Below are 26,946 nucleotides of genomic sequence, written 5' to 3' on the forward strand. Positions count from 1 at the left end.
TGTGCTTTGCGTCTCTGATTTGCTCAACTCGTTAATTTGAACCTTAATGAGCATCAGCACTGCAACACTTATGACTCTACTGTCAAGAGAAAACTGTTGACAACCCATCAGCATGATTAGAACCAGGTATAATAAAGACGGAGAGCAAATTATTCATCGGTGACCCTGGTGGACATGGACTGTGTTCAAGCACCATCTCTACTAACAGGTCCATCCATTAGGCATTCAGGAAAGCAGAGACGGTCAGAAGTAAAGATCAGCCTGTCTTGAAAATTGAAATAATCACATTTCCATTAGCAGCCCTGTGTAATTACTTAATGCACAGTGTAGAGTGTATGGGCCGGTGGGTTTTAGAGTAGAGGGCTCTTGGAGGCATCATCCTTAATGGAGTGTGTATGTTTTTTCTTTTTTTTTTAGAAACATAATGTTGATATAAGTGAAAGGCCAGCGCTCTCAGGAACCCGTGCTCCATCAGCTGAATGTTTTCATTCTCTAATGACAGTCTCCAGCTTCTATTGAAGCGTTATGTGCAAAGATGTCAGCACTCAACAGAGTTGAATAGGGAAATGACAAATGCTATTTTTCTGTATAAAAGTGCCTGAAATCTACCTAGAAGAGTCAAATTCAAGACTCAAGATTTCAAGACTTCAAATGAGCGTGTTTAAGTATGACAGAGGTGAATTATCCATTTTATAGATCAAACTAGGACGGGGAGGCTTTAGTATGATCAAGTTAATCATGCTACCGTAATGCTAAAGGCTGTATTATGCCTTACATATGTGTTAGAGTCAAGTTGGTGAAGCAGGTTGGGACATGCTGCAGGTACCTGTATGCTAATGTGGACCATGCTGTGGAGACAAATCTGCACCTGAACAGCGGGCCATCAGATCTGGATCTGCCCTCCCCAGCAGTCATGAACAGATGCATTCCTCTTAGCCCATCAGATTTGCATAAACATCCATTCACTGGTACTCCATCCATTCAGCCGCGTGAATGGAAGGTCGAGTGCCAAATGACTGTCAGGATCAATGCCCAATTAGGGTGCAGATTAATACATTTACATTTAGGCGTTTTGTTTACAGTCTGATTCAGTGATTTGCAAAGAGCCACCAGCAGGACGCTGCTGAAATGACATGCAGCCAAAAAACAGAGGGAGAGCAAAAGTTTGCACTGTTTTTGCAGCAGGAAATCAAAAACATATTTCACCAGCATCTGTGCAAGGTTTGCTCATACACACACATCACATTTAGTTTGTTAATCATTTAGTCAATTGACTAAAAATCAGTGAATTGCTAATGTTTTCAAATACTAGCTTTTCAGATCTGAATATTTGATGTTTTTCCGTGATAATAAACTGAATATTTTTTTATTGCTGGTCAGCTAAACCATTTGAAGACGTGGCCTTTGGCTCTGAGGAAATTCTACTTTTGTTCAGTCTACTTTTTGTAGACCAGATGATTAATCGAAGAAGTAATCAGTAGATTCACCATGAAGATAGATCACAATGCAGTGATTAAAAACCATGTGCAGAAACACACATTTACAAGGATCTAAACTGAAGGACACAAAACAAACTCAAAGCCGCCCCAGAAACTGGTGCCATGATCTTCACCTGTGAAATTTCACCCAGTTCAGCAAAATGAACAAGAAGTGACATGAACTTGGATCCAAAGTGAGATTCAAAGAAACCACATGAATTTCCAACATCAACTGAGTGCGTGAAGCTGAGAGTGAGGGTGGATCAGCTTCACCCTCCCGGTCATACTGAGACAAATACCTCTGTTATACTAAATATAAGAGAAAAAGAAAAAGCTGCATGAGTTGGTCTGAGGTCCAGTTCAGAGGCTTTTCTTTGCATCAGTGGTGTTTCGCTGAACACAGAGGTGTGTGTAAACGAGTGTGTTAGAGCTTCCTGCGCTCTGATTGGCTCGTTCAGACACCAGCCGCTGCAGCTGGCGGCGGAGCGCCGAGCGGTGAAAAGGAGGCGAGCAGGGCTGAGCGTCTCACTCAGCACGTCAGCCTCCGTGGAAGCGGTCTGGATTTAGGACCGGGTCCCTCCTCGTGACGCTGTGGCCCGCAGCAGCTCTGGACATCTTCCCCTTCATGACACAGGCTGTTTCCTTCGGACGTTAAAGTGAGTGTGTGCTTGATTTGCCTGCTTTTACGCGCTCATGTGACTTCTCGGACTGATTATGTGTGTGTGTGTGTGTGTCTTGTTTTAAAAGCGGTCCATCGTTTTTCTTGCAGGATCTGAGTGTTACAGATGAGAGAAGAGATGGTGAGTTTATCTTTTTTTTATACTGACTTTACTTTAAAAAAAACTTTTGAACAAAACTCTTAATTCAGCCTACGAAAATATTCTAAACTGTATTTAGTCCAATCTGTCCGGTTTTCCTCCCTCATATGGAGAAAACATCTGGCAGTGCTGCCTCAGCAGTGATGCTCAGATGCCTCCACAGTGAGAATTTGGACACAACAACATTGTTACAGCAATTAATGATTATTTTCCCAGAGCTGTGCAGCATGTGGAGATATTTAACAGCATCCATGCAGCTTGTTTTCATCATGTGATCAAACATCAGATTATTGCATTATATTATGTATTATGTTAGAGTGAGATCTCTTCTGTGCAGTTTGCACTTCCTGCTTTATTCCCTCCACGACTTTGTGCCTTGGACACTTTCTCAAGTTCTTGCAACATCTCGCAGCGTTGTGGTGAAAACCAAACGGGGGCAGAGGGTCTTGCAGCAGGGTCGAAGGCTTTAATGCGCAGAGTCAGAGCAGAGGTTCAGAGGTTAGTCTGCTGACACTAGCAGAGGGACAGAGTGTGTGTTATGTTGGCCTGTGTCGGCTGTGACCTCTGTGGTCACACATGAACCTGCATCCTGTATGTCTCCCCTGCTGGTTTTTCTTACATATCTCACCTCCCTGTCAGGTCAGTCTCTGGTGTGTTTTTTACAGCACGGTTTTCAGCTCTATTCATAGATTTAAATGAAACAGCACTTCCTTATATGATACACATATAGTGTGAGCTCATACAGTGTCCAGGCTGCACTGTGTTCATAGAGAATTTGGGCCCCCATCTTTGCTCCTTTGCTTCACGTCTGCTCTTAAACTCCCCCACACACACACACCGTCACATGATCTCTCATGCCCTGTTTGAGTTTGAGAGTGAGCCGCCGCTGCTCACTGGCTGATTCTGACCAATCAGCGCAGTGAGTCAGAGAGGAAACTGGAGTATTATATTGCTTTGTGTGTCGCTGGTGAATTTCATAGGCAGGCACGCTGCCCCCTTAAAGAGGCAGGACCCCTGTAGCTAAATCAAGATCCTCTAGAGCCCAGTTACTCCTGGAGTAATCTCAGTATGTACATAAAGAGCTGGGGTTGGACATTAGCGCAGCTGCCTCTGTAATAACATCTGTCTGGGTTTGCAGCTGAATCACGGCTGAGTCAATGACAATAGGGCGTTCACTGACGTTGTTGGCGTGGCCGAGGAAATTAACGGATAGATTTGCTTTGTGTTGAAATCTGTCTATTGACGAAGCGTGTTCTTTGACGAGCAGGTCGGCTGGCCTTTAAGATTACAATAAGAGGAAAGGTGTTCTTTCATTGGCTGAAAGTGTGTGCAAGCCTGAACGTGTCCACGAAGCCGCCCCCGTGAGACTCTGCATTTACTCAACCCTTGTTATTATTTGAGCCATTCTGCGACAGCTCATCAAAAAGGCTTTGAAATAGCCAGATACTCTTTTTGATTGTCTGACCCTCTCTCTTTTGTCTCCTCAGCTTTGCCTTCGTGACTCAGGCGACTGCTTACGGGAGCAGATGCAGTATATGATGAGGTCACTGCAAGACCTGAAACAGCTGCGGAAGGCCTGTCCTGCCGCCAGGCGCCCCCTCGCACCCATCAGCAACCAGCTCCCAGGTTTAGTGCGCCACTCTGCGGTGGCACGTGCCTGTCAGCAGCGAGCGCTGCAACGAGAACAGCGATCACGCCTGCGGATGTCTGACGCCAGCACGGCCAGTACCTACGACTCCGCCTGCTGCCTGGCGAGCCCTCTGGAGGAGGAGGAGGATGACTCGAGCAGCCGGCTGGGCCTGAGCCTCAGACTGGGCCTGGGCTCTCCCAGCAGTCAGAAAAGTTTGGAGTTCGATTCAGGCTACTCTGAGGCGTCGTGGCAGGATGAAGGGGTGGTTCTGAGGAGGACGAGGAACGTGCGGGTGTCATCTTCAGCCTGCCTCCGCACTAACAGAGCCCCGAGCGGGCGCATTCGACCCAAATCCACCTCTGACGCCTGTCTGGAGAGGTGGACATCGTTCGAGATCAGCGACCCAGAGGACTGGACGAACTCTTTACTAACCAGAGGACGCAACCGCCAGCCTCTGGTTCTGGGCGACAACAGCTTTGCAGACCTCATACAGAACTGGATGGACTTGCCAGATTGCCCCGAGCCCGCCGAGCTGAAGCCGAATTCGAGACGCAGGCTGGGAAGAGGTTTCTTTGTCAACATGAGGAGGAAACTGGTTGGGTTTTCTAAGAGTGTAGAGGACAGGGTGAGGATGAGATCGGCAGACTCTGCTCATGTCAGCAGAGCTGCAAACGCTCCAAAACGGCTGTCCTGCCCAGTCGTGGCCTCGCAGGCCAAAGTCCCCTTTTTCCACCAGTCACACTTGGGCATCAACGAGCTGGACACAGATTTTTCCCACTTTGCGGCCCTCATGAAATCAGGCAGCCGACAGCCCATAATCTGCAAAGATATCATTGGCTACATCTGACTTTTCATGTAAAGCCATGTACAGACTGAATAATCCTCAGAGTCACTTTATTTTTATATGACTGTTTTTTCACTTTTTATATGCTTTGACTAAGCTAATGGAAAATAAAGATGTTCTCATAATTTAAACTCTACACACCTCTTTTATTTATCTTACTCATGTGACACAAGACATGTTGTTGCCTGACATCATTTATCTGTTATTTTAAAGAAGCTCCAGTCAGACAGTGACTCCTCACTGCTAGATCAGCCGGAGGAGAATTTCATTTGTTTTCATTAGAAATGATACTCTGGGTGTGCATGATGGAGTTTATAGTTTAGTGTAGTGAAAAAGGTCCATCGAAAAGACGATAATGTGTCGGATGTGCAGACTTGTAGCCACTCCAGGACTAATAAGGGCATTTGAGTTTGTAAAGTCCATTTTTGAGCATGCTCGTTAGATACCAAGGGGCTCAGTGTTCTCAAAAAAAAAGTTCTGTTCTTGCTCAACAAAAAGTTGAACCCAGAGAGGCTTTAAAGAGGGCGACAGAGCTATTTACAGGCCAGAAACAGAGGCTGTATCAACATAGCGCGCAGTGTGCCCGATGAGGTAATTCCCCATGTGTCCGTGCAGAAAGAGTTGAAGAGAGGCGAAGCAGCTGGCTGCAGATGGAGCAGGAGTTTACTCTCCCCTTTGCTTTATGAAGCATAACGTCTCACTAACAGCCCCCTGCCTCATTTCACTCCGTCTCTGCTCTTATTGTGCTCTGGCCTCACAGGTGGTACCAGCTCATCCACACACCCTGGTGAACGGCACTATTAGTCCTGAGGAAAGTAAAAAAAAAAAAAGAAAGACAACACTGATACAAAAGAGTGACATATGCGCCAAGATAAGCTAATGATCACTTCACCTTTGCCTTTACATATTCTCTTTGTTCATCAATTCAGAGGAGAAATAGCACCAGACGTTATAAAGATAAAGGGTGTTCCCATAAGGGATTTCCCATGCTCCCTGCTGCAGCCAGCCCACCAATCATGTCTGATATCAGGGCACGGGAGGCTACGGAAGAGAGATGGCTCTTAGTGGGCGCCGTTTGTCTTAGCCTGTTTATGTAGGTCTCCTGGTGGTACATCACTGTGGCACACTGCTGAGCATGCAGCAGGGATATAATGAACTCCTATTAGGACGCAGCTATAACATTCACGCTGCAGTGGAGGTTTGTAAAAGTGCGAGACCAGCCCTGATGGAAAAAGTCTTTGCAAAGAAAACTTGGAAGAGTGTCACCTTGTCTGAGATTTTCCTGGCTCTACTGCTGATTTTCCTTTTCAGCACACGTTGGTTCCCAGTGGCCGGCAGCTGGATGAGTGCATCAATACATCACCTTCCCCAGCTGACTGAGAGTCATTCAGGGCAAAGAGGTGAGAGGCTGGAAACTGATTCCTCACTACTGTAACTAACTAACTAACTAGCATGTTAATGAGAGTTTAACACTGATCCGCACGTGAGCTTTGAAGCCTGCACCCGCAGAAAAACCTGTCAGATTCAGCTCCAGTGAGCCAAGAACCATTCAATGAGCAAACAGCTACAAAATGCTGTTTGACTAACAAAGTTAACGACATAATCACACCTTGCCTGGAGTAAATGAAGCAGGCTGGAGAATCAAAAACTAAATATTGTTGCTGGAAGTGCTGTCGACTCCAAATAGGATCATCTGCTGTGTGCAGATGATCCTGTTTTTAGAGCATCAGGAAGAGTCCACTGGATCCACCTGCAATGCAGAAAGGCTCTCCATGTCTTTACAGGTGCTACTTTGCACTTGCTGAACCGTCTCTTGTCGGTTTCTGTCACTTTACTCTCTTACTTTCTCGTGGTTGTGGTGGTGGCAGCAGCTGCGCATCATTATTTCCACTACACATGACACAACACTATTTAATTACATATCACCAGCCAGTTTATCAGACCTCTGCTAGTTTCCACATTTCTCTAACCGTCGTTTGATGCTTTACCTGACAAACATCAGTCCTCATTCATCAGGCACGTGGACAGGAGCTGTGCGTGATGGCCCACCCACGGTCCAGCTGAATGCCTAATACTTGAAGTGTACCTCTTCAAAAATGAGCTGCTGTTGTGTGAACAATGGCAGTTAGTCAGCATTCATAACTGTATGATCCCTTGAGTCTGTCACCATTTGTTTGTTAACAGGTTTTTTGACACGGTTAAGTAGGCACAGAGTCAAGGAAGCTGCCGGAAGATAAAAGTCTGTCCACCAATGCAGGATACCTTTAAAACAACTTGGCTTTCAAACGATTGAGGATGAATGATGGCTCCCACCCACAGTCTGCTTATGAGGAGCGAGACTGTCTGAGCACCAGTTGCCATAAACAGTGTGCGTGAGTTTGGCACACGGATGATCTGGAGCAGATCCGCCGAGGCAGGGTGGCCCGGGCTAATGCAGCGGCCACACAACAGATCTCCTGCTCATTAAACAGCAAACAGAAGGAGAAGATGGACCGTGTGTCTGAGTCTGGCAAACTCCTCATCTCTGTGATTCAGGTGTGTTGGTAGAAACAAGCTCTAATTAGAGCCATATTCAGGGTTATTGCACTCTGGACCTTAAATTTATCTTACTTGACAGTTTCAGACGTCATCTAAGTGAGCACAGTCACTCTAATCCATTTTTCAATGCAGGCCTGTTGAGTTGTCACAAGTATTTCTACAGCGTATAGAGGTTCATGAGCTCTCCAGGAAGACACAAAGTGGGAGAAGGTGAATGACAGCAATCTGCTGGCAGATCTGTGACTGACTCCACACACTCATGGGAAGATGCAGATAAATGACATCATGCGGCCATTTGGCTGGATTTGATGGTTTCAAGAGAAAGCAAACTGCAGGAGTGGGGGGGGGGGCACCAGTGCTAAAACGTTATGCAGCAGTGTAATCATGACACAAAGTTATTGAGATATTGGCTGACAGATAACAAAATGACTACATGTGATTCACTTTGGCTTCTGAAGGAATTCCAGTGGACTGATTCACCAAGCTGCTTGCATAACTCGGAGCTGCAGGGCTCCACGCTGCAGAGAGAGCCAAACACTGTATTCACTTGTGTCCTTTAGGGATCAGGAGGGTTACACTGTGTGATGATGTTAAGGAGAGGCTTTCTCAAACAAAACGAACAGATAGAAAACTGCTCCATCACAGATAGAGAGAATTAACTGATGCGGCCCTTACCGAAGAGGGAGACTCTGACTGACTGCTGAGACACACACAAAGTTCCTATTACCCCATCAGCAGGCAGAGAGAGCGACAGGAAGTGAAGTGTGGGGGGTGTCTCGCCTGCAGTCTGGCAAAGAATTAATGTGATTAATGTTCTTTTTTGTTTTCCTTCTCTCTTTTTTGGCTCTGACATGGCTGGGCAGAACTCCCCCATTATAACCTGGCAAGAATTAAAAAATAATTTCTGCAGTCATTAATTCACTGCTGTTCCTATTCTGATTCTTATAGATCTTAATAGAATACAGACCATTAATTGACCCTTTTGTTAGAATTCCCAGCATTAAAGCACTTGAGTAGTATTGAAACTGTCCTTTGACTTTCTCTTCTTTGTGACCACAGAAGATCTGAACAAGAGGAATCAGGGGTTCATCACACACGAGCTTTATTTAGAAACCGCACAGCTGCTTTCTTCTTCTGCTCACCAAAAAGGTTCATGGGAATCATAACAGACGAGATGACACAGGCGAAATATCCCAGAGGACTTTGCTTTGGTTCTCATGGCCAAACAGGGCCTCTTAGGTCAGACCCTACTTCCTCTGTTCAGTACAACACACGGCTTTACAAGCAAAGCCACAATCCCACAGTATAAATAAAACTGCCTCATTAGAGGTTAAAACAACAGACTGTTTTGACCTTATTTTGTTTCATTTGTCAGTACAGGCTTTGTTTTTTAAATGATCCTGCATGAGAAATAAAACAACAAACCATTGCAGCAAACAAACACATCAGCTTTCTGCAAAACCTGCAGAATTTCTGCGTCTATTGGCTTTTCTTCACTGGAGAAAATCAATAGTAGTCATATGTATGATAATGATAATAGTACTGGTTGCTATGATAAACCATGGGCAGTCCATGTACATTTAATTAATTATACGCGTGATGGCATTTCAATGAGCTTTTCCTGCGATGAAGCTATTTCTCAGTTTCTGTGATATACAAAGAGCCATTCTCTGCTGTCTTGCAGATTTTTTAAAAGCTTGAATAAACAACCACTGCCTCTGGAATGTAGTGCTATCCTTCGCCATCTATTATTACTGTGAATTCGCCGTACCTGCATGTGAGCGTGGACCTGCCTGAGCCTGCTTCGTGTCATGTCCCAGTTCACACACATTTGGCTCAGCCGGTGACACGACCGCAGGGCCTCTGCAGAGCCCGCAGCCTGCTGCCAACGTGACGTCTCCACACTCTGCCTTGGAAAAACACCAAAGCAAAGAGAACGGAAAAAACATTAGCTTCTCTGGAGGCAATTAATGGTTTTTCTATTTCTTGCAGAGCCTAGTGTTTCAGCGCCCATAAAGCAGCAGTTTCCTTTTCGTCTAAAAAAAGATAGAGCCCAAGACTTGGAAAAGGCGATTGTTCAAGACAATGGGGCAGAGACTCATATTTGTGTTTGTTTTTATGAAGATTAAACTTTATCGTCATGCAGCTGTGTCACTTTGCAGAGCTACAAGTGGAAATGGTGACAATAAACACCACAGATAAGACTTTCCAAACAAAGGCCGTGGAAGATGCCAAAGCCACATACAGAGACAATCTCTATCCATAACTCTGCAAGTGTGACTGTGTCTTCGGTTGTTCAGAGTCCATTCACAACCGCACGGCCCACTGTGTGCTTATAGTCCCACAGACAAGGCGTCTATTACGACAGGCCGCCTAAGTCAAACACACACTTTCACTGCCAAACACAAATATTCACACTCTCATACACACAAACGCCACATAGTTTACGTTGATACAATAGACACAGAGGGCTTCAGTCAATAAACCAGATTCTCCTCTAAAGACCTCGCCTGAACCTTGACGAGAAGATGCTCAAAGTAAAACGCTCATCAACCCCCAGAGTCTTCTGATTTTAAAGCAAAAATGGTGCCTTTTTACTCAGAGACCCAGCATGTGACCTGCTAAAAAAACTGCCTTTGTGCTTTAAATGGCTGATAAAAAAAGTTCACCAATGTTGCGCTCATATTCGCTCCATTATGCTCAGCTGAAAGTAGCTCATGTGACTGACGTTCGGAGCAAAGGCGGATGAATCTAGCCTCTGTCTTGCCCAAATATTGCAGACACAGGAAGCATCATAGACTCCAGCAGTGTGGGAGAGCGGGCTTGCCTGGCTCATCGTCGGTTCAACTCAAGGTGTGGGGAGATAAAGAGCGAAGACACATAAATCCTGCACTATGAGGAGGAGAGGAGAGGGAAGGAGCGAACGCTGAAGAGGAGTAAAATGCCAGAAGAGATTTGTCATGCAGATTGCAATGGAAAAGCAAGTTTAGTAAAAGTGTTTGTGTGGGAAAGCAGAAATCAGCCCGCAAGCTTCTCTGTCGCACAATTGGTGGTTCTGGTGAGCAGGAAACCGAGGTCAGAGGGGCGACCTTGATAAGTTGTCTTCCTGTGGTGCTCCACAGCATGGTCGTGCCACTAACTGTCCCTTCACAGCTCCAGACAGAAGACCCTCGCTAGACGTCCACACAATGGAGTCCTTCTTCAGTCTGAGATGGGCCACACTGAGGAGACAGACAGAAAGCAGACATTGTGTGGTCTCAAAGATCTCTCAGTCCCCCGCTTCCTCCGACTCTTTCTGCTCTGACATTTTCACTTCCTGCTGCCACCCCCCATCTCATCCTCTCTATCGCATGATCTCACTTCAATTCACTGCCGTTAAAACTCTAAACTGTTTGCATTTTAGCCATCAGAACAGACCCCTGCAGGTATTTGTTAGCGAAGATGTGCAGTTTGTTTGTGCAGGCTTTGCTTTACTGCGCTGTCGAGCCAGTCGGTCATGGCTCTCACACTGCGTCTGGCTATGGATAATTTGTTATGACGGCTGAACTTGTTTAGTGACCTCTCGTCCTGATGTATGCCAGAGCAGGCTGAGTGTAAATAGAAATGTTGAGAGAAATGAGGGAAAATGTCCACAGAGGCCATGTAGTCACACACAAATTCTGATCATAATGATACCCCACAGGCTGTTTGTTTACGTTCTCAGACATTTATTTCTCATGTGCTGGAGGAAAGAGAAACTACAGCGTGACTCCAGATATTAGCCCTACAATTGGCCAGTTTGACCAACATGGTTTCAATGTGGAAATCTCCATTAAAAACAGATGTGCATGCAGTCTGTGATCAAGCTTCACCAATTCCTTTGAAACTGTTGAATGGCAAACCTAAAACAAGTGCTTTCATTCTTCAAGGGGCAGGCATCTGATGCAGGGCAAGAAGTTAAAAAAGCTGTAAAGTTCAAATCACGTGTCACAGAGGATCAGCTGGGTCGATGGTGGAGATGAGGGCATGATGTCATGTGAGAAAAAAAGAGGTTCAGATGGTGAGAGACCAGATGCCTCCATCCTCAACCAAACTCACTTAACTATCAGAAATTGGATGTGGGAATTATTCCCTTACAAACTTCACACATATTATGAAAGTCCTTTTCACTTAATGTTTTTAGCTCAAAAACAAAACACATTCAACCCCGTCAATCGCCTTATATTCTTTTATTTTTATAGCGCTGAAAGGAATAACATGATTTGATAAGAAGACTGATACCACTCTTTTGCCTGTTTATTGAATATTAAGCTATACCAAACAGCTGGTTAGCTTAGCTTAGCATAAAGACTGCAAATAGAGGGAAACTGCTAGCCTGGCTCTGTCCAAAAATTCCCATACCAGCACCTCTAAAGCTCACTAAGCAACACGTTCAATCTTTAATGCAAGTGGGATTGTTTCCAATGTTGATGCTAAGATAAGACAACTGGCTAACAATAGCTTTGTTTTTACAGTGCAAATGTGAGAGTGGTGTCCATATTCTGTCGCTCTGACCCTTAAACTTCATTATATTTGGTGCAAAATATTCTCGAGCACAATTGCAGCCATTGTAAGCAACTATAAAATGCTTTTTACCTGCACAGCTAACATGGAAACATGCAGTAGACTATAAGGCCACTTTGTGCAACAGATGTTTTTAACAGATGTAAATGTAAAGTATCAGCTCTGCCAAATCTCCTGGTGCAGCAGTTTTTGAACAGAGGTAAAGGCTCCTGGCTGCAGAGAGGCACGTCCTCCTCGTGGCCCCTGTGTCAACACACGCAGCCCAGTGGTGGTGGGCTACTGCAGGCACCAGATGGCCGCCTGCCGCACCTGGACCACTGTTGATTTTAAACAAAGCTGTCAGTTTTAATGCAGAGCGCCTGACTGGGTGACTGCTTCAGTACCACTGATGTGGTCAAATATTAAACTTAGAGTTGCCAAGCTCCCCCCTCCCCAAACCCGCTCCACCGCTCACTCCCTCTCAGCTGACACACACTGCACACATTGTCCTGTTCCAGTAGTTTTACATCCATTTAAATTGGTTCCATACTGATCGCGGTGAAAAAAAGTGTAAGCCGCTGGTTCACCAGCTAGAAAAAAAATCAGCTGGACCCCCTGCACCCACCACCATCACCTGCATTTAATAACTTAAACTTGATGCTGCTATAATTTCATCCAAAGCACTTTTATGACTTTTCAATTTGCATTTTGGGATGACAGTTGGGATGTTCTCCTTGGAAACTGTGGTTGGCATGTGGGCTCAGTAGCTGTTCTGGAAAAGTCTAGTAAGTGGACCTTGAGTTGGAAATTCTTTTATCAAAGTAAATTTCCAGAGTCAATGATGAACATCTTCATGCTTTACAAATATAATATCAATACCTATGGTTGTTATTGCTGTTATTATTGTCTTGTTGCATGTTGGCTAACCTGAACAGCTGGTTCAATGATTCATTTATTAATCCTGCAAATAATGAACATGTTGGGAAGCCTCTGCCTGTGTTTTGCCCTTGTCCCTTTGTGTCTTGTGAGTCCTCTCCTTGTGTCTATCATTGTTTGTGTGTGTGTGTGTGTGTGTGTGTGTGTGTGTGTCTGGACTGGGCGTTTCCTCCTCAATCATGGCTCACCTACACCTGATCCTTGTACCACCACAGCTGCAGCCAATCTGTGAATCAGCAGGATAAATACCCGCTTCTCCTAACCAGTCTTTGGCAGATTGCTGCACTCTCTAGCCTGGTAACACGTCTGGTCATCTAGCTCTCCGACTGACTAAACTGTGTTCTCATCGTGTCTCAGGATCATCTCCTCGTGTATCCACCTGCCAAGTCTGCCCAGCTCCAGTCCTCCACCTGAAATCCTGCTGACTCCCCTCACCTGCCTGCTGTTTCCTGGATGTGCACAGATCATCTCCCAGTGATAATGATAAATTAGCCTTTTTTTGACAATAAATTATTTTCTTAATCAAAACCATCTGAATCTTTGTCCTACATTTGGAGTTCAGCCGTTTACTCTCCCTAACAGATGATTAAAAGTATTGATTAATCTATCAAGTATTTTTCAATTAATCAATTATTGTTTAATTTTACAAAATGGCATAAATTGTGTAAAATGCCACCACAAGTTGAAAGAGGCCATGATGACAGTTTCTTTAGTTTCTTTGTTTTTGCTTAATGATGAAAAATGCAGAAAAGCAGCGGCATTTTGGAAGCTGGAGCCAACAGATGTTTCTCTTAAAAATGACTGAAACAATGCATTGATCATCTAAATTAACTGTTGACTAAATCTGTCAATTGACTGATAATATATTCAACAGTTTTCCGTATAGAAACCTGCACGTGAACTGACTTTACAGCCTCATCATTGTGTTAATACAATGTTTTGAATAACCCATGAGTGTGTGAAGTTATCTGGATCATTAGATTACCAACAAATGTCCTGTTTCTATAGAAATAATAAGTATAGTTATTAATGAGTCCACTCAGTGTGAAACCAAAAACTTTTGTCAACAACAACCAGCTTCACAGTTCCTAACCTGATTTTCAAGCCCTAACGTAGCCTTTGACTTTGATTATAATCAGTTAGCTGATTGGCCGCTGCACGGGAAGGTGCGACAGGTTGGGTGACAAAACAGTTCTAATTGTGCAGGTGAGTCATTGTGTGCAGTAACAGTTAATCTAACTGAACAATTGTTTTGATTTTACACAGCAGTTTTGGTTTCTAATTGGACTCTTCCCAACTGTGATCACTTAGATCAAACCAGTCACTTTGATGAGAGTCACACTCAGAGGCGTGCAGTCATGTGGTAGCTGTTGTTCTGGGACCCTCTGATTGGTCTCATCTGACACCAGTTATTGAGATCGGGTCAGCATGAATGACTTCTGCAGACTAATTTAATTGAGAGGTGAACGCTCCATTTTCCAGCCAAATGTCCGACTAGAGCATATTGGAATAAAACTTCCTGTTGCTGCTGGCTTTAAAATCCAAATCATCGTTGGCCTCGAGGCCTCTCAACCAACTGTGAATGAGTCTTTAAATAACCTGCTGCCCCTCTTCTACCTGCTGCCACACCTTCTGTCCCTTAATGAGGATAACAGAAGATTGAGTCAGGAAACGGGATGGATCACTATTACACCCAAGGCAGAGCAGTGTGGGAACTCCAGTAAGACTTTAGACCGGCTGAACCAGCCCAGAAACGAGGGGAAACGGCAAGCAGGATGTGGTGTGGGAAAAATATTACTGGTATCAGCCACTTCACTCATGCGTGCCGGTTGAAAGGTCACTGCTCCATAAAAAGTGGCCCTGAGAACAAATGGCTACTTTAAAGGTTGAAACAGATCATTTTAGCCACGCTAGCTGCCTGGCTGGAGGAATGGCATCCTGATTGGTCCACTTTGGTGACAGTGAAATGTCTCAACAACTGTTGCCATGAAATCTTGTGCGCACGTTCACCGGCCCTCAGGGTGGATTCTAATAACTAGCGCTATCATCAGGCCAACATTTTAATATGTCCGATACTTTGTTTTATGACTAAATACTTAAAAACTAATGACATTCCCAGCAGCCTCAGCTGTACCTAAATGCTAACTAGCCAATGCTAGCATGCATGAGGCTAAGATGCTGAACATGGTTAACATTACACCTGCCAATTATTAGCATTTTAGCACTGCTGACGAAGCATGTTAGCATGCTAGCATGCTGTCCGCATTTATCTCAAAATGCCACAGTGCCAAAGTGCAATCTCGCAGTAGTCTTGTTATTCTTAATGTTTATGCCATAATTGCTGTAACGTAGACACACGAGTGCTTTACATTTTCACACTGGAGCATCAAAATGAATCAGTATTCCACACTGTATTTGACTGTATCATGAAATAATAAGTAATATTTATAGATCAGCAGAAAATTAATCAGCTTCTGGTTTAATAATTGATTAATTAGGTTAAGTTTAAGCTAATTTATATGTCAGTAAGCTGAATATCTTGGACAATTTTCTGCAATTTTAATATGTCAGTTTTAGTTCTGTGATTAATTATTTTCAATGCATTTTATAGACAAAACAATTTACCAATTTATTGAGAAATGAATCGTCAGATTAGATTAGACTCAGTGAAAATAATCACTACAGCCATTTTTTTTTGGTCACATGCTCAAAATTTACAGAATAAAAACTGAACACAGAGAAGATTTGACAAAAAACTTGAATGACATGATTCTGTCTTGAACATGTGATCTATGACGCAGAGACACGAAGGATGCACACACGCACTCACACATGAGCATTAAGCGTGTGATGTTGACCACCTTATGACCGCGATCGCCGTGGTGACCTGTGGCACCGTGGTGTCTGTGTAGCTGCAGGGCCGAACAGTACAGCAGCTTTTACATCTGACAGCACAGACTGACCACTGTCTTGCTAATTACTCTGCCGTTGAGCTCCGTCACCTCTGTGGCCCCTTGTGACTTGTCACCACCCACCCACCAAACAGCCGCCCACCCTCCCCCAAACACAGTGCCTGACCCATGACAAAAGTGAAAGCCTTTGCCTGGACAAGAGATCTCTGACTCAGACCTGAGGCATGATGAAATATGCAGGAAAAAGCTCTTGTTTTTCCTCTACCAAGACTCTGCATAATCCCAGGCTGGCACAATATATATGACAACTGAGTCTCCCACTGGCTTCTCCTCAGCACTACATCAGCTCAAATAACAGCCCTCATTCACCCCTGTGTCACCTTATCAGCACTATTAATCACATAAACACTGTGTGATCTAATCAGCAGTCAATTTCTGTCCCAGTTCTGTTATCTGAGCCGCCTTTTCACCTTCTGTATTTGAATACAAACACATACATCAGCCAAACTAGAGCAAATAAACGGCAGATAAAGCCCGTGTTTACACAGTGAACTCAGGCCGTGCTCTTGGCTGGTTTTCAGCGATGTGTCGCTCTGCAAGGCTGAGTAATGCATGTCACTTGGTGCAGATCAAATACATTGGCTCAGCTGCAATTAACGTCCACATTCCTACTGAGTGGTAAACCCGCAAGCACGCTGTGTTTAATCTTTTTACTGCACGTTCAGCTGAATCGGGCCAGGAATGGGTTTTCCTGGTTCCAGATAAGATTTTTCTTTTCAAACTTTGAATCAAACTGCAAAAAAATGATGTGTTTTTTACTGGTGGGATGTTACTTTCCTGGTGCAGTTTGGTGATGACGCCTTTGTTTTCTTGCATAGAGTTAGGTGAGAAGGTCAGATACCACCAGCAGCTGGTTAGCTTAGCATAAAGACTGGAAACAAAAAATAATCCATAAAACATGAGCCTACAGCTTGTTTTCTATGCGGACTAAACAAACAAGATATAAAGTGCTTTAATAACGTGCTGTTAGCTGGATTTTCTTCCCCATGCTTCCAGTCTTTATGCTAAGCTAAGCTAACCAGCTACTTGCTGCAGCTTTATATTAAAAAAACAGAGTGGTATCAATGTTCTCCTCTAATTCTTCTACATATTTCCCAAAATATTGGACTAATCCTTTAAGATCCTTGCTGCTCATTTATAAATTCACATCAAACCTGCAGGGCCTGTCGCAGAAGTGTGCGATGTGTTGTTTACGTTCCTTATCTGAGCCACGTTAACTGTCATTGTTATCAGTCTGTGCTTAGTCAGTCGCACTCTGCCTCAGACCCCAGCTGTGAAACCCAGAGCTGTTAATTGGGAATTATCCTATTATGAGGACTTGGGAACAACATGGGAATTGTCACCAATATTAAGTCTGATCTGGTCTCAAAGAGGCTTTCATTGCCAGAGTAGGTCTAAAATCATTTTTATCGTCTGAATCCTGTGAGCAAGAAGTCAAAGAGGCAGACAGGATGCTGCTTGTTTGCTGCGCCGCTCCACTTCCTCCATTAGGCAAATGAGAAACCACACTATCACACAAGTACATCTCCAGCGGGAGAAGCCTGACCTGCTGCCTTTGATTAGATGCTAATATCGTTATCACGCCGTTATTTGGAGCACTCTTCTGTCAGACTGAAGAAGTGGATACTGTGCTCCTTTGTGCACGGCTGCTGTTCTCCACATGCACTCTCCTAATAGCGCTGATGTGATCACATTAGCCCCCTCTGACTCTGCAACCACATCCTGCCTCTGCAGCCCAGCAGGCAGCAGCGGGGTGCTGATCCTTCAATCCCGACCCCGGTATGAGGCAGAGCTTTCATGTCACATCGTCAGACCACACCAGACTCTGCTTTCTCTTTCTCACATTCTCATCGCGCTGCTATTTCTGCCTCTCACTTTCTTTATCTTGCTCTGTCTCTTTCCTCCGACCTCAGGGGACTCTCTGTCACCCACAACAAAAGCAGAGCTGCCCCACGGGACGTCACACAGCCACCAAAATAACTCCAGAATGAGCTGTGCACACTGGATTTTGACAGCTAAATTATGGGTGAAATGCATGCTGTATGCTATCCTTGTCTTTAGCGTGTTGGTGGTAGAGAGGGGACATTACCCTCACAAAGTTTAGGTTCTTTTTTGGTCTCAAAAAATATTATTGTTGACAGAGGTTTTGACTCTGTGGTGGTTTTGGGTGCTTTTTTCCCCTTTTTATCTATTCTGCATTGCCATGTGTGTGCCATGTCACTGCATGACGTCACGTTCTTGTTCATCTATTGTTTATATTGTCATGTATTTTTTGTGTGACAACAATGACGAGTGCTGAACAGAACGCTTTAACAACTCAAGCTCTTGCGCAAAGAATCTTTCACATCATCTATCAGTTTATAAAATACAGAACACATAATGGGGGGACGTGGTTGTTCAAATTAAAACCATGGCAGGAATCTCATATTGCCGGACGGATCCCTTCATTTGCTGGAGTGCTTCATGAGGGCCCGTGCCTTCATGAGCCCATCACTCTTTCATTCGCTTTGTGTATCTCAGTGACAGACTGCGCTGAGGACTTTGTCAGGTGAAACATCTGGTTCGGGGTGATGCTCTTTGGTCTTTAATGGCCTCTGCGAGAGGCCACATCAATGGCAGGGATGATAAATCTGAACAATGAGAGAGCCAGTAAAGCAGTCAGCATGGGTTCCACGCGCAGGCTACAGGAAGTGTGGCTCCTCTTGACCCCTGAACCCTGAGGTGATGTGCGCCCTTCAGTCTGCTCTCTGTGCAGGCATGTCCGACACCCATGTGTTATACAGTACAGACAACAGCCGTGCAGCCTGTTGTCTGTACCCTGTACCCTGTCACAGTGATCTAATGAATTAAACTGGAAATTTGAACTCTGAGAACAGAATAAATTGGGCTGATACAACAATTTTTTTTTGACAAAAGTTTCTTTTTTACTTTTAATTTGCAAAAAAAAAATCCCTTAATTACAAAATTGATGGTTACTTTACTTAAATCTGCTCAGTATTTATTCTCCAGTCACCATTAATTCCAACAGGCCATTCTTCGAGGGAATGTTACTCACTCTTACAAAGCCACGATTTACAACAGAACAGAACAAAATATGGTTCAATGGCTGCAAATGTACCAAGAGTTTACACCAAATATTATCAAGTGTATGGTTCAGAGCAATAGTTTACTTGGAACTATGCTTAAAGGAATAGTTCAGCATTTTGGTAAATTTTCGGCTTTCTTGTTGAGTCAGATGAGATGATTGCTTCCACTCATACGTCTGTACAGCAAATATGTAGCTGCATGGAGCCAGCAGATTAGCTTACTTCATCTTAGCACAGAGACTGCAAACATGGGAAAACAACCAACCTATCTCTGTCAAGAGGTAAAAAGATCTGCCTTTCAGCACCTCTAAAGCTCACCAATTACCACCTCATATCTTCTTTGTTTAATCTGTTCAAAAACCAAGGTGTTTAAACAAGAAGCCCCGACCTCACAGTGACGACGGGAGTCCAGGAAGTCACTGTCCCTGGCCAAGGAAACAGGGCTGTGCAAAACCCCACAGAAAAAACTGGCATTTTTACACTTAAGCTTTTGTATGGATTAAACAAACCAGATATAATGTATGAATTACTGAGTCTTAGCCGTGCTGGTAGGCAGATTTTGTGACAGAGCCAGGCTAGCTAGTTCCCCCAGGCTTTATGTTAATCGAAGATAAACAGCGGCTGGCTCCAGCTTCACATTCAACAGACAGATGAAAGAGTAGTATTCGTATCGTCATTTAACTCTTAGCGAGGAAGTAAATAAGCACATTTATTTATTTCAGACTTTATCTTGACTTCTTTTTTATCACCTGGCAGTAAACAACACAGGCTTGTTAACGCCATTGAGACAATTAGTTTTACAGCAGTCTGGCACTGTAGCGGCCGACAGTTGCACACGTGAAACTTCTCTCAATTAGTTGCTGAGCAGATGTCACAGTAGTTGGGTGAAGATCAATAGGGTCAGTTGTGACAGACTGGTCCTCAGTGTGTCCCGGCATTTTACAACACAGGCTTCTCCGGACCGCTGGGACTTCAGCTGCAAACAGTATGAGAAGGAAGTGTGGCGATATTAAGGGTACAAGAACAGAGGGACTCACACAAAGACAAAAGGGTCCATCAGAGCTGAGCTGGGGTGCCTGCAGCCAGTGACCTCGTGGACCCTGAGAGACGCCCTTTCAGAGGGGGCTCACTGTCCGCTGCTCGGGAGGAAATGATATGTGGGAGCCAAACAAACGGGTGATCTAGGTCTATATATGGAGAGAGCCGAAGAAGCACTGAGTTTAAACAGCGTAGTTAACTTCTGCTAGTCCTCCCTATGGGCAGACGTTTACAGCAACTTGTCTAAACAATAGCAAGTGAAGCGGATATGGAGAGGAAAGGTTTCACTTTATGTATCCAGAACCATATTTGGACGAAAGTGACAGCTGTGGCTTATCATGCTGTTAATGACGGACTTACCTGAGCACCATGCGCGTGTCTTGGAGTTCTGACTTCCTGTGGAATTTGAACAGTATAAGAAGTGCACCTTTTCTAACGCTGTTGTGCACAGCAGCTTTAAATGAATAAGCACTTCGCTAAACACTTGGCCTCGGGCTGCCGAGGGAAATACTTCTTGTTCCCAGGTATTATTGAGTGGTTAACTCTGCAGCCTCTGGAACCACTTGTATGTTTGCACTGGCCCAAAATTAAACTTGGCCTCAACTCAATCTTCTGTGCGTTCACCTCTATTCTTCAAGATGAATGGGCTGCCGCTCTGAGGAAGCTACACTTCGAACATATTTGTTTTTACTGCAAACCTCCTTGTAAAACCTAGTTTGGTACAAGCGTCAGGGAAATGAGAGTACTTTGCTTTACAGCCTCTGAACACGGTGCACCGTTTTGTGAAGGAATCAGATTTCAATTAGTCTGGCCCGGGAAGAACACTAAACTCCAATTTAGCTGAGTGAATCACAGCTGGGCCACACCAGTGCCAAACTCCCACTGCCCATCTCTTATTTCAGGTTTTTCATGCGCTCCCACACCTGAAGGTGTGTGGCTTTGGTGCTGGGATGTAATCACCTTCGCACAGCAGGCCCTGTCCAATCAAGATAATTGGCACCAGACTGCAAACCTCAAAGGAAGTTTTGAGCCTCTTTTCTTCTTCTTTGCTCTCGTATGTGTTTATTAGTGGATAGTCCAGGTCAAGAGAATGTACTGGCATACTACTTCTTTATCACAACTATATCACTGTGTTTTTGCTATTTTTCTACATGTTTACAAAGTTTGGTAGACATTTTTGATTTTTTTTTTTAACACTGTAGGAGAAGACCTTAAACTTTTGGGAAATATTTTGTATATTATATTTTATACATTTGCTCTCTTGCTGCGAGTTAGGCAAGAAAATCGACAACACTCTTACACTTGTTTGCTAAATATTAAAGCGTCAACCACAACACAACAAGGCTCCAGGAATTCATTGTGCCAAGAAATAGTCCCATTATTTTATTTCATATAAAACCTCATATTGCTGTTTTTGAATTTCAGTTTTTCTACAAATTAAACAAATGAGACGTAGCATTTTTATTGGTGACATTTAGAGCTCTTTTTTTTTTACCCTTGGACAGATGCAGGCTAGCTGTTCCCCTTGCTTTCAGTCTTAAGGCTAAGCTAGTCTAACCAGCTGCTGGCTTTAGCTTCATGCTTAGTGTGCAGACATAACTAACTCTTTGTAAGAAGGGGATTGGCATATTTCCCAAAATTTCTTACAAGCCTTCTACTAAGATATAGAGTATAGTGAATATACACGTTGTATATTCCAGGCCCAGTGCTGATCTAAATCCAGCATGCTGTGCAGTTCATTACAGCTGTTAATAAGAGCGCTGCACAGAGCTGTGCAGCCGCTGCCCCTTCCCTGGCACCCAGGTGTGAAAAGCTTTTGAGTGCAGTGGGGGCCCGGGCCACCCTCCCTGGAACCAGGCCCATAAAATCACAAGCATATGCACTTTCAGGTTCGCACAGGGACGACGAGCCGCGACCAGATAAGGGTGATAGCAAGATGGGAATCTGAGATAGAAAATATGCGGAGTGAAAAGAGGTAGTGCAGTATAAACACAGTGGGAGACAGCTGCTGCTACAGCTCAGTTGCTTTTGCTTAAAATCACTTTGCTGAACTGAAATGTTTTGCTTACATTTGCATTGCTTTTTCAAACAGATGTATGTTATTTACAGAAGCCTCCTTATCTCATACAAATGCATCAGTGTTTGCCAAATCGTGCTCGATAAGAGACAATGAAATGTCTGCCTTTTTGTTTTTTTTATCATGGCAAAACAAATGCATCATGAAAAGTATGACAAAAAATACTTTGCATACAGCAGCCTGTAAGATAACAGCTCTCATCTTGCTGCCACCGCAGAGCTGTTTGGCGATCCTGGCTTGTGGTCAGAGATCCCAAGCTGCTCAGCTGCTCTCCTCTCTCCCAGTACTTAATCACTGGGCCACGCCAAGGAAAATCTCCCAATCTGAACCCAGAGCAAAGCACGGGTTCACCACAGTGGACATTCTCATGTTCAAATATAGACGAGAGCCGACGCACAAAATGGCACAGGGAGCACATTCTTTCCCAGCGGAGGGTTACAGCACACACCCTGAAGCCTTCTCTAAAAATCAACATGTTGTCTGGCAGCGTGGCACTCCTGTGAATGAAATATGATGGAAGGGAAGCTTCTCTCCCACTAACCCATCTTTAGAGCTTCCTGACTGCCTGTTTAGGGCTTTGTGGACACACTTGCCTGCTCCCACGAGCTGAAGAATCCTTCCTTTTCCATAGCCTACAGCAGATGCACCCTCTCTTTATTCCTGCCTTATAGGCTATGGTGCATGTGTGTGTGTGTGTGCATTGCTGCATGTGGTTGATGTCAGGATTGAGCTATAATTGAAGCATGTATGCAGTTAGGGCATGATGGGAAAACGAGATCCAACAGGACAGTTGTTTTGAATGACTTAGCGATGGAAGGTGTATTGTGCACCCACATCTGCCTCAGCTGCTCAACATGCGGTTGGGTGCCAGGTTGCTAGGATACCTACGGCTCATTTAGAACACCTGGAAGGTGAGATGATAGTGGCCCACCAGCAAGCCAAAATCAGCAGACGGCAGGAGAGAACTGAACTGAAAGAACAGGGTCCTGACTGAGATGAGGATTAGCGATTTCAGAAATACAACACCATGAGGAAAAGGAGTGACCACAGATGCAATGACAAATACCAACTGGCTGTTCACTAGACCCCTCCTCCTCATAGCGACTGTCCAATCATAGCTTAGCAACCGAAAGAAGGCACAGCAGGCCTGTCAAGTAAGAGCGACATGTATGCAAAGAGTATAGATGGTGACATTCTATACGACATTATTACAGATTACAGGTTACATGAAAAATGTTACAACTATCACAGCCACTGTCCGGTATTCCCCCACTGTGTGGGAGCAGAAAGCGACTATGTCAGAGTGTAGGCTAATGTCGGCGGCTCGGTCCTGCTCTGTCAGATTTTGGAAGGTATCTGTGATTTAGGAGCAAATTCTCTGGTGGAGTTAATTTAAGTTTACGTGTGAACTCGGCAGCAACAACACACAGCTCTCTCGCCAGCTGCTGCCATGACAACAATGTCAATGATAGGGGAAAGGCCACATTAAAACCACATTCATCTGGAGACAGGATCACTGTGAATGATTGTATATTCAATGCAACTAGCAATTTATTGATTAATAGAAAATTTATTTCAAAATAGAAAATGTTAAATTTTTTTCTGTGGGGGTCAGCCTTCAAATGAAAATTATTTAAGCCTATTTAGCCTATTATTTAAATTTTAACTTATTTTTTAACTTGAGAGCCTGGCAGCAGTGTGTTGGTGGGTCCATGGAGTAAAGACAATGGAGGGAGAATAACTCTGAACTCTGAATGATGGACTTTTTGTCTTAAATCATACACCAGTCACAGAGATTAGAAAATAACCACAATAAGCTCAAGTACTTCAGAAAGTTATCAGTGAGTGTTAAACATTGAATTACTGCAATCAGATAAAATTTCCGATGTTTTTTGTCAGCGTCAGCCAATAATAGCTGTACTGTAAACACAGTCATTTAGATAAATGTTTTCCACCAATTTCCTCCACAAAAAGCTTGTGACAGGAGAAATTATTGCTGACACTCGTTTGAGTTTGTATTCTGTTTGATCCATTTGGCCACTTTAAAAAAACATGAGGTCAACAATAGTCTCCTGAGAGGTAACAGTGTGGCCCCCGGGGCCCCTGCCTGCAGTATGGGGGGTCCCAGCCCTGGCACACTTCCCTTGACCTCAGGGTTATCACCATGGTAATCCCAGCTACAGCACCCCTGAGGAATGATGGTGGCTACTGGGTGATAACCTGGACAGACTGAAGCAGCTGTTCTGGTGTGGTGGTCACTCGCTGCATCATACCTGTTATTCTCACATTGGGGTGTCGGTAATCAGGTCTCCTCTTAACAATAAAAACAGACAGCAAATACAGAAATATGATAAGAATCATAGAGTTGGTATTAACCTTCCAATAGCATTCATAAAGCCAATGCAGTTGTTCAATGCATGCATGTTCCTGCATGTGCATAATCTTGTGTGTCTCCACATGCAGCTCAGAGCTGCAGAGAGACTGTTTGGGTTGAGTCCAGGGTCAGTTGGTTTCTCCTGACAGTTTTATACACCCCGCAGATGACTGGCTGCCTGCTCTGCGACGCTCAGATGTTAACTTCCTCTGTTTGAGGGCTTAAAAGCGTGCTGTGATGGTGTGTCGCGTGCTGTATTTATGTTTGGGCCCTGGCTGTTCCATTGACCCAGGACTCTGCGTGGACCCTCGCCGTCCCGCTCGGGCCGGGGTAACTCCTCCGCCCAGGCGGGCTGCTGTGTGTTGACATTTGAAAAAGCAAATAGCACTCAGCAGTGAAACATGAGCCCTGCACGAGGAGGAAAGGGCAGCAGTTTGGTGAAGAGAGTGAAAGAAATAGAGGGAGAGAAAATATGCGGTCGTAAAAAAAAGAGAGAAAGAATAAATAATGAAGGAAATACCCCACACCCTGCGAGATGAGGGAGATGAGTTTCAAAGCTGCCCCCTCCCTCAATTCCTTCCTCCTTTTCTGCGTGCAGGACGGAGCAGCTGAGAGTGCTTTCAGTCAGGCTTTGGCTCAAATCAACTGTCAGAGAAAATCTGTTTCCAATATGAGCGCTTCCTGTGAGCGCAGGAAACAGCCCTCCACACAAAGCAAAGCTTGTGAGGAGTCACCGTGGAGCTGCTGCACTCCTCTCTGCCTTTCCACTCTGCAGCCTGCAGTACCACTCCAACCCAAAAGAACAGGAATTCACTCTTTTTAATAGCACCAACAGCCACAGAGATGGATAAAGAAAAGTACTGCTTTGAATTCTGTTCTGGGAAATGTGGTAAGGTCTAGTTATATTTGGATTTCTGATGACATGTGATGATAAATTAAACAACAGAGAAATGAAAACATTCTTCCCTCTGTGCAGACACCAGTGCAATGGTGCATGAAGGAGAAAATAAATCAGACAGATTTTGAGTTTTCAGGTCTGTAACTTGTGCTGAATGTACTTAAGTTCATGCATTTTTGTCCTCGTACCACAGCTGGACAGAACAGGCTCCAGAAACAAGCACAGAAAACTCGACAAGAGTGGAGAGAAAAGCCAAATGTCTCAGCCTTCACCTTTTCTACGGTCAGCATAAATTCTTCTCACACATACATTCAATTTGACAAAATAAGGACTTTAAATTACATCTCACAACTGAGTTTGACAAGTTTGTTTAGGTTGGTCTGCCAAAGACACTCGTTTCTCTAGGATGTAGTGAACGTTTTTCTGCTTTTTTATGGTTTCAGCTTTGTAATCTTGTACAGTGTAAGGAGGAAAGCAGTAAGGTACTAATAAATATGGGGCTCTTTCTGCCCTTACTACCATCTTTACATACACTTGGCCAGTGAATTAGTATGGAAACGTATCCTCTTTTTTTCTATATGTGTACTAGTTTTTGGAAAAAGTGAAAGATGGATTCTTACCCCACTCAAATTGCCATCAGTCTGCACCCATTACTCTGTACTCTGGAAGAACTGTGCAGATGATTTCCACCTTCATTTTCTCTTACAATCAGCTATAAAAGCTTGCAGGGTTCCATGGATGTGCAGCCTGCCCTCACGTCCTTTCTAGACTACAGTACAACAAATTCAAGGCCCAAGGCCTTGTGGCCAGAAGCTTTCACCTCTTAATAAGACTCAATATAAGCCTCCTGCAGCAGACATCAACTGGCAACTAATTTGGAACAATATCTCAATTTTGTCTCGTATTCACAATCACCAATTTATTCATTACAAATTAGTACATCAAATGTATGATACACCCAGCAGATAATGTGTGGTGGTTCACTTCTTATGAAGTACCTTTTATGAAGTGAACCACCACACAGCCTGGAATGAGGTTATATTTGCCTCATTTGTTTCCTGAATTCTATTGCTCTTTATTACCTTTGGACGTGTTATATTTTTGTCTCTTTTCTTGGTATTTCCTCTTCCATTTGCATGATACAATGTTTAAAGGCACTGATGAGGCAGAGATCCAGGAACAGAGCAGCCTACAGCCTCCATCTCTGTTGGAGTAAAGCCGATTTTTTATTTTATTTGTACGTTCATTTTTATTTGTACGTTTCTCCTCCAAAGTGTCTGGGCCTGTACGTTTATCGCATGCCACTGGAGACTTACTGGCTGTTTTTCTTCTGGACTGCCCAGATGGTCCAGATGTTTCACCGTGCGCTATCACGTGGTGTGTCAAAACCAGTAACAAATTGGTCACAAAAAATATTAACTGCAAACACAGGCCCACTTAAATGAAGGAAATGGATGGAGGAGTACTGTATTTTGTCTTCTCGGTTACATCAGACATCCTAATGTGACATCAATACTCCTCTTAAAACCACTGCATTACTCACTGATCCAAAAATCCTCGCACCAAAGTATCCTCAATATCCTGAATCCTGTGTCTGATCTGAAAACCAGCAGTGTAACACAATATTTCCCAGGGGACCCGCCATCATCGCACCCACGGCTCACAGCGACAGGCTTCAAGGCTCCGGGCTCAGTGCAGAGGATGTGACGGCAATTAAAGAGGTTTTTCCTGCTATT

At 44.1% G+C, this 26,946-nt stretch overlaps 1 protein-coding gene across 2 annotated transcripts; it reads left to right on the forward strand.

The window, feature by feature from the left end:
• Window positions 1–2,013: 2,013 nt before the first annotated feature.
• On the forward strand, window positions 2,014–4,871 carry LOC121621382 (PAK4-inhibitor inka2-like). Of its 2 annotated transcripts, none has more exons than XM_041957826.1 (3): window positions 2,014–2,134; window positions 2,248–2,278; window positions 3,784–4,871. In XM_041957826.1, exons 2-3 carry the CDS (start codon window positions 2,264–2,266, stop codon window positions 4,771–4,773), a joined length of 1,005 nt encoding a protein of 334 aa, XP_041813760.1. In that variant the 5' UTR covers window positions 2,014–2,134; window positions 2,248–2,263; the 3' UTR covers window positions 4,774–4,871. The 2 variants fall into 2 exon arrangements, with proteins under 2 accessions (XP_041813760.1, XP_041813768.1); XM_041957834.1 differs by having other exon boundaries at window positions 2,020–2,134; window positions 2,226–2,278.
• The last annotated feature ends 22,075 nt before the right edge of the window (window positions 4,872–26,946 follow it).

This window comes from Chelmon rostratus, chromosome 2 (genome assembly GCF_017976325.1).
Source record: "Chelmon rostratus isolate fCheRos1 chromosome 2, fCheRos1.pri, whole genome shotgun sequence".
NCBI lineage: Eukaryota > Metazoa > Chordata > Actinopteri > Chaetodontiformes > Chaetodontidae > Chelmon > Chelmon rostratus.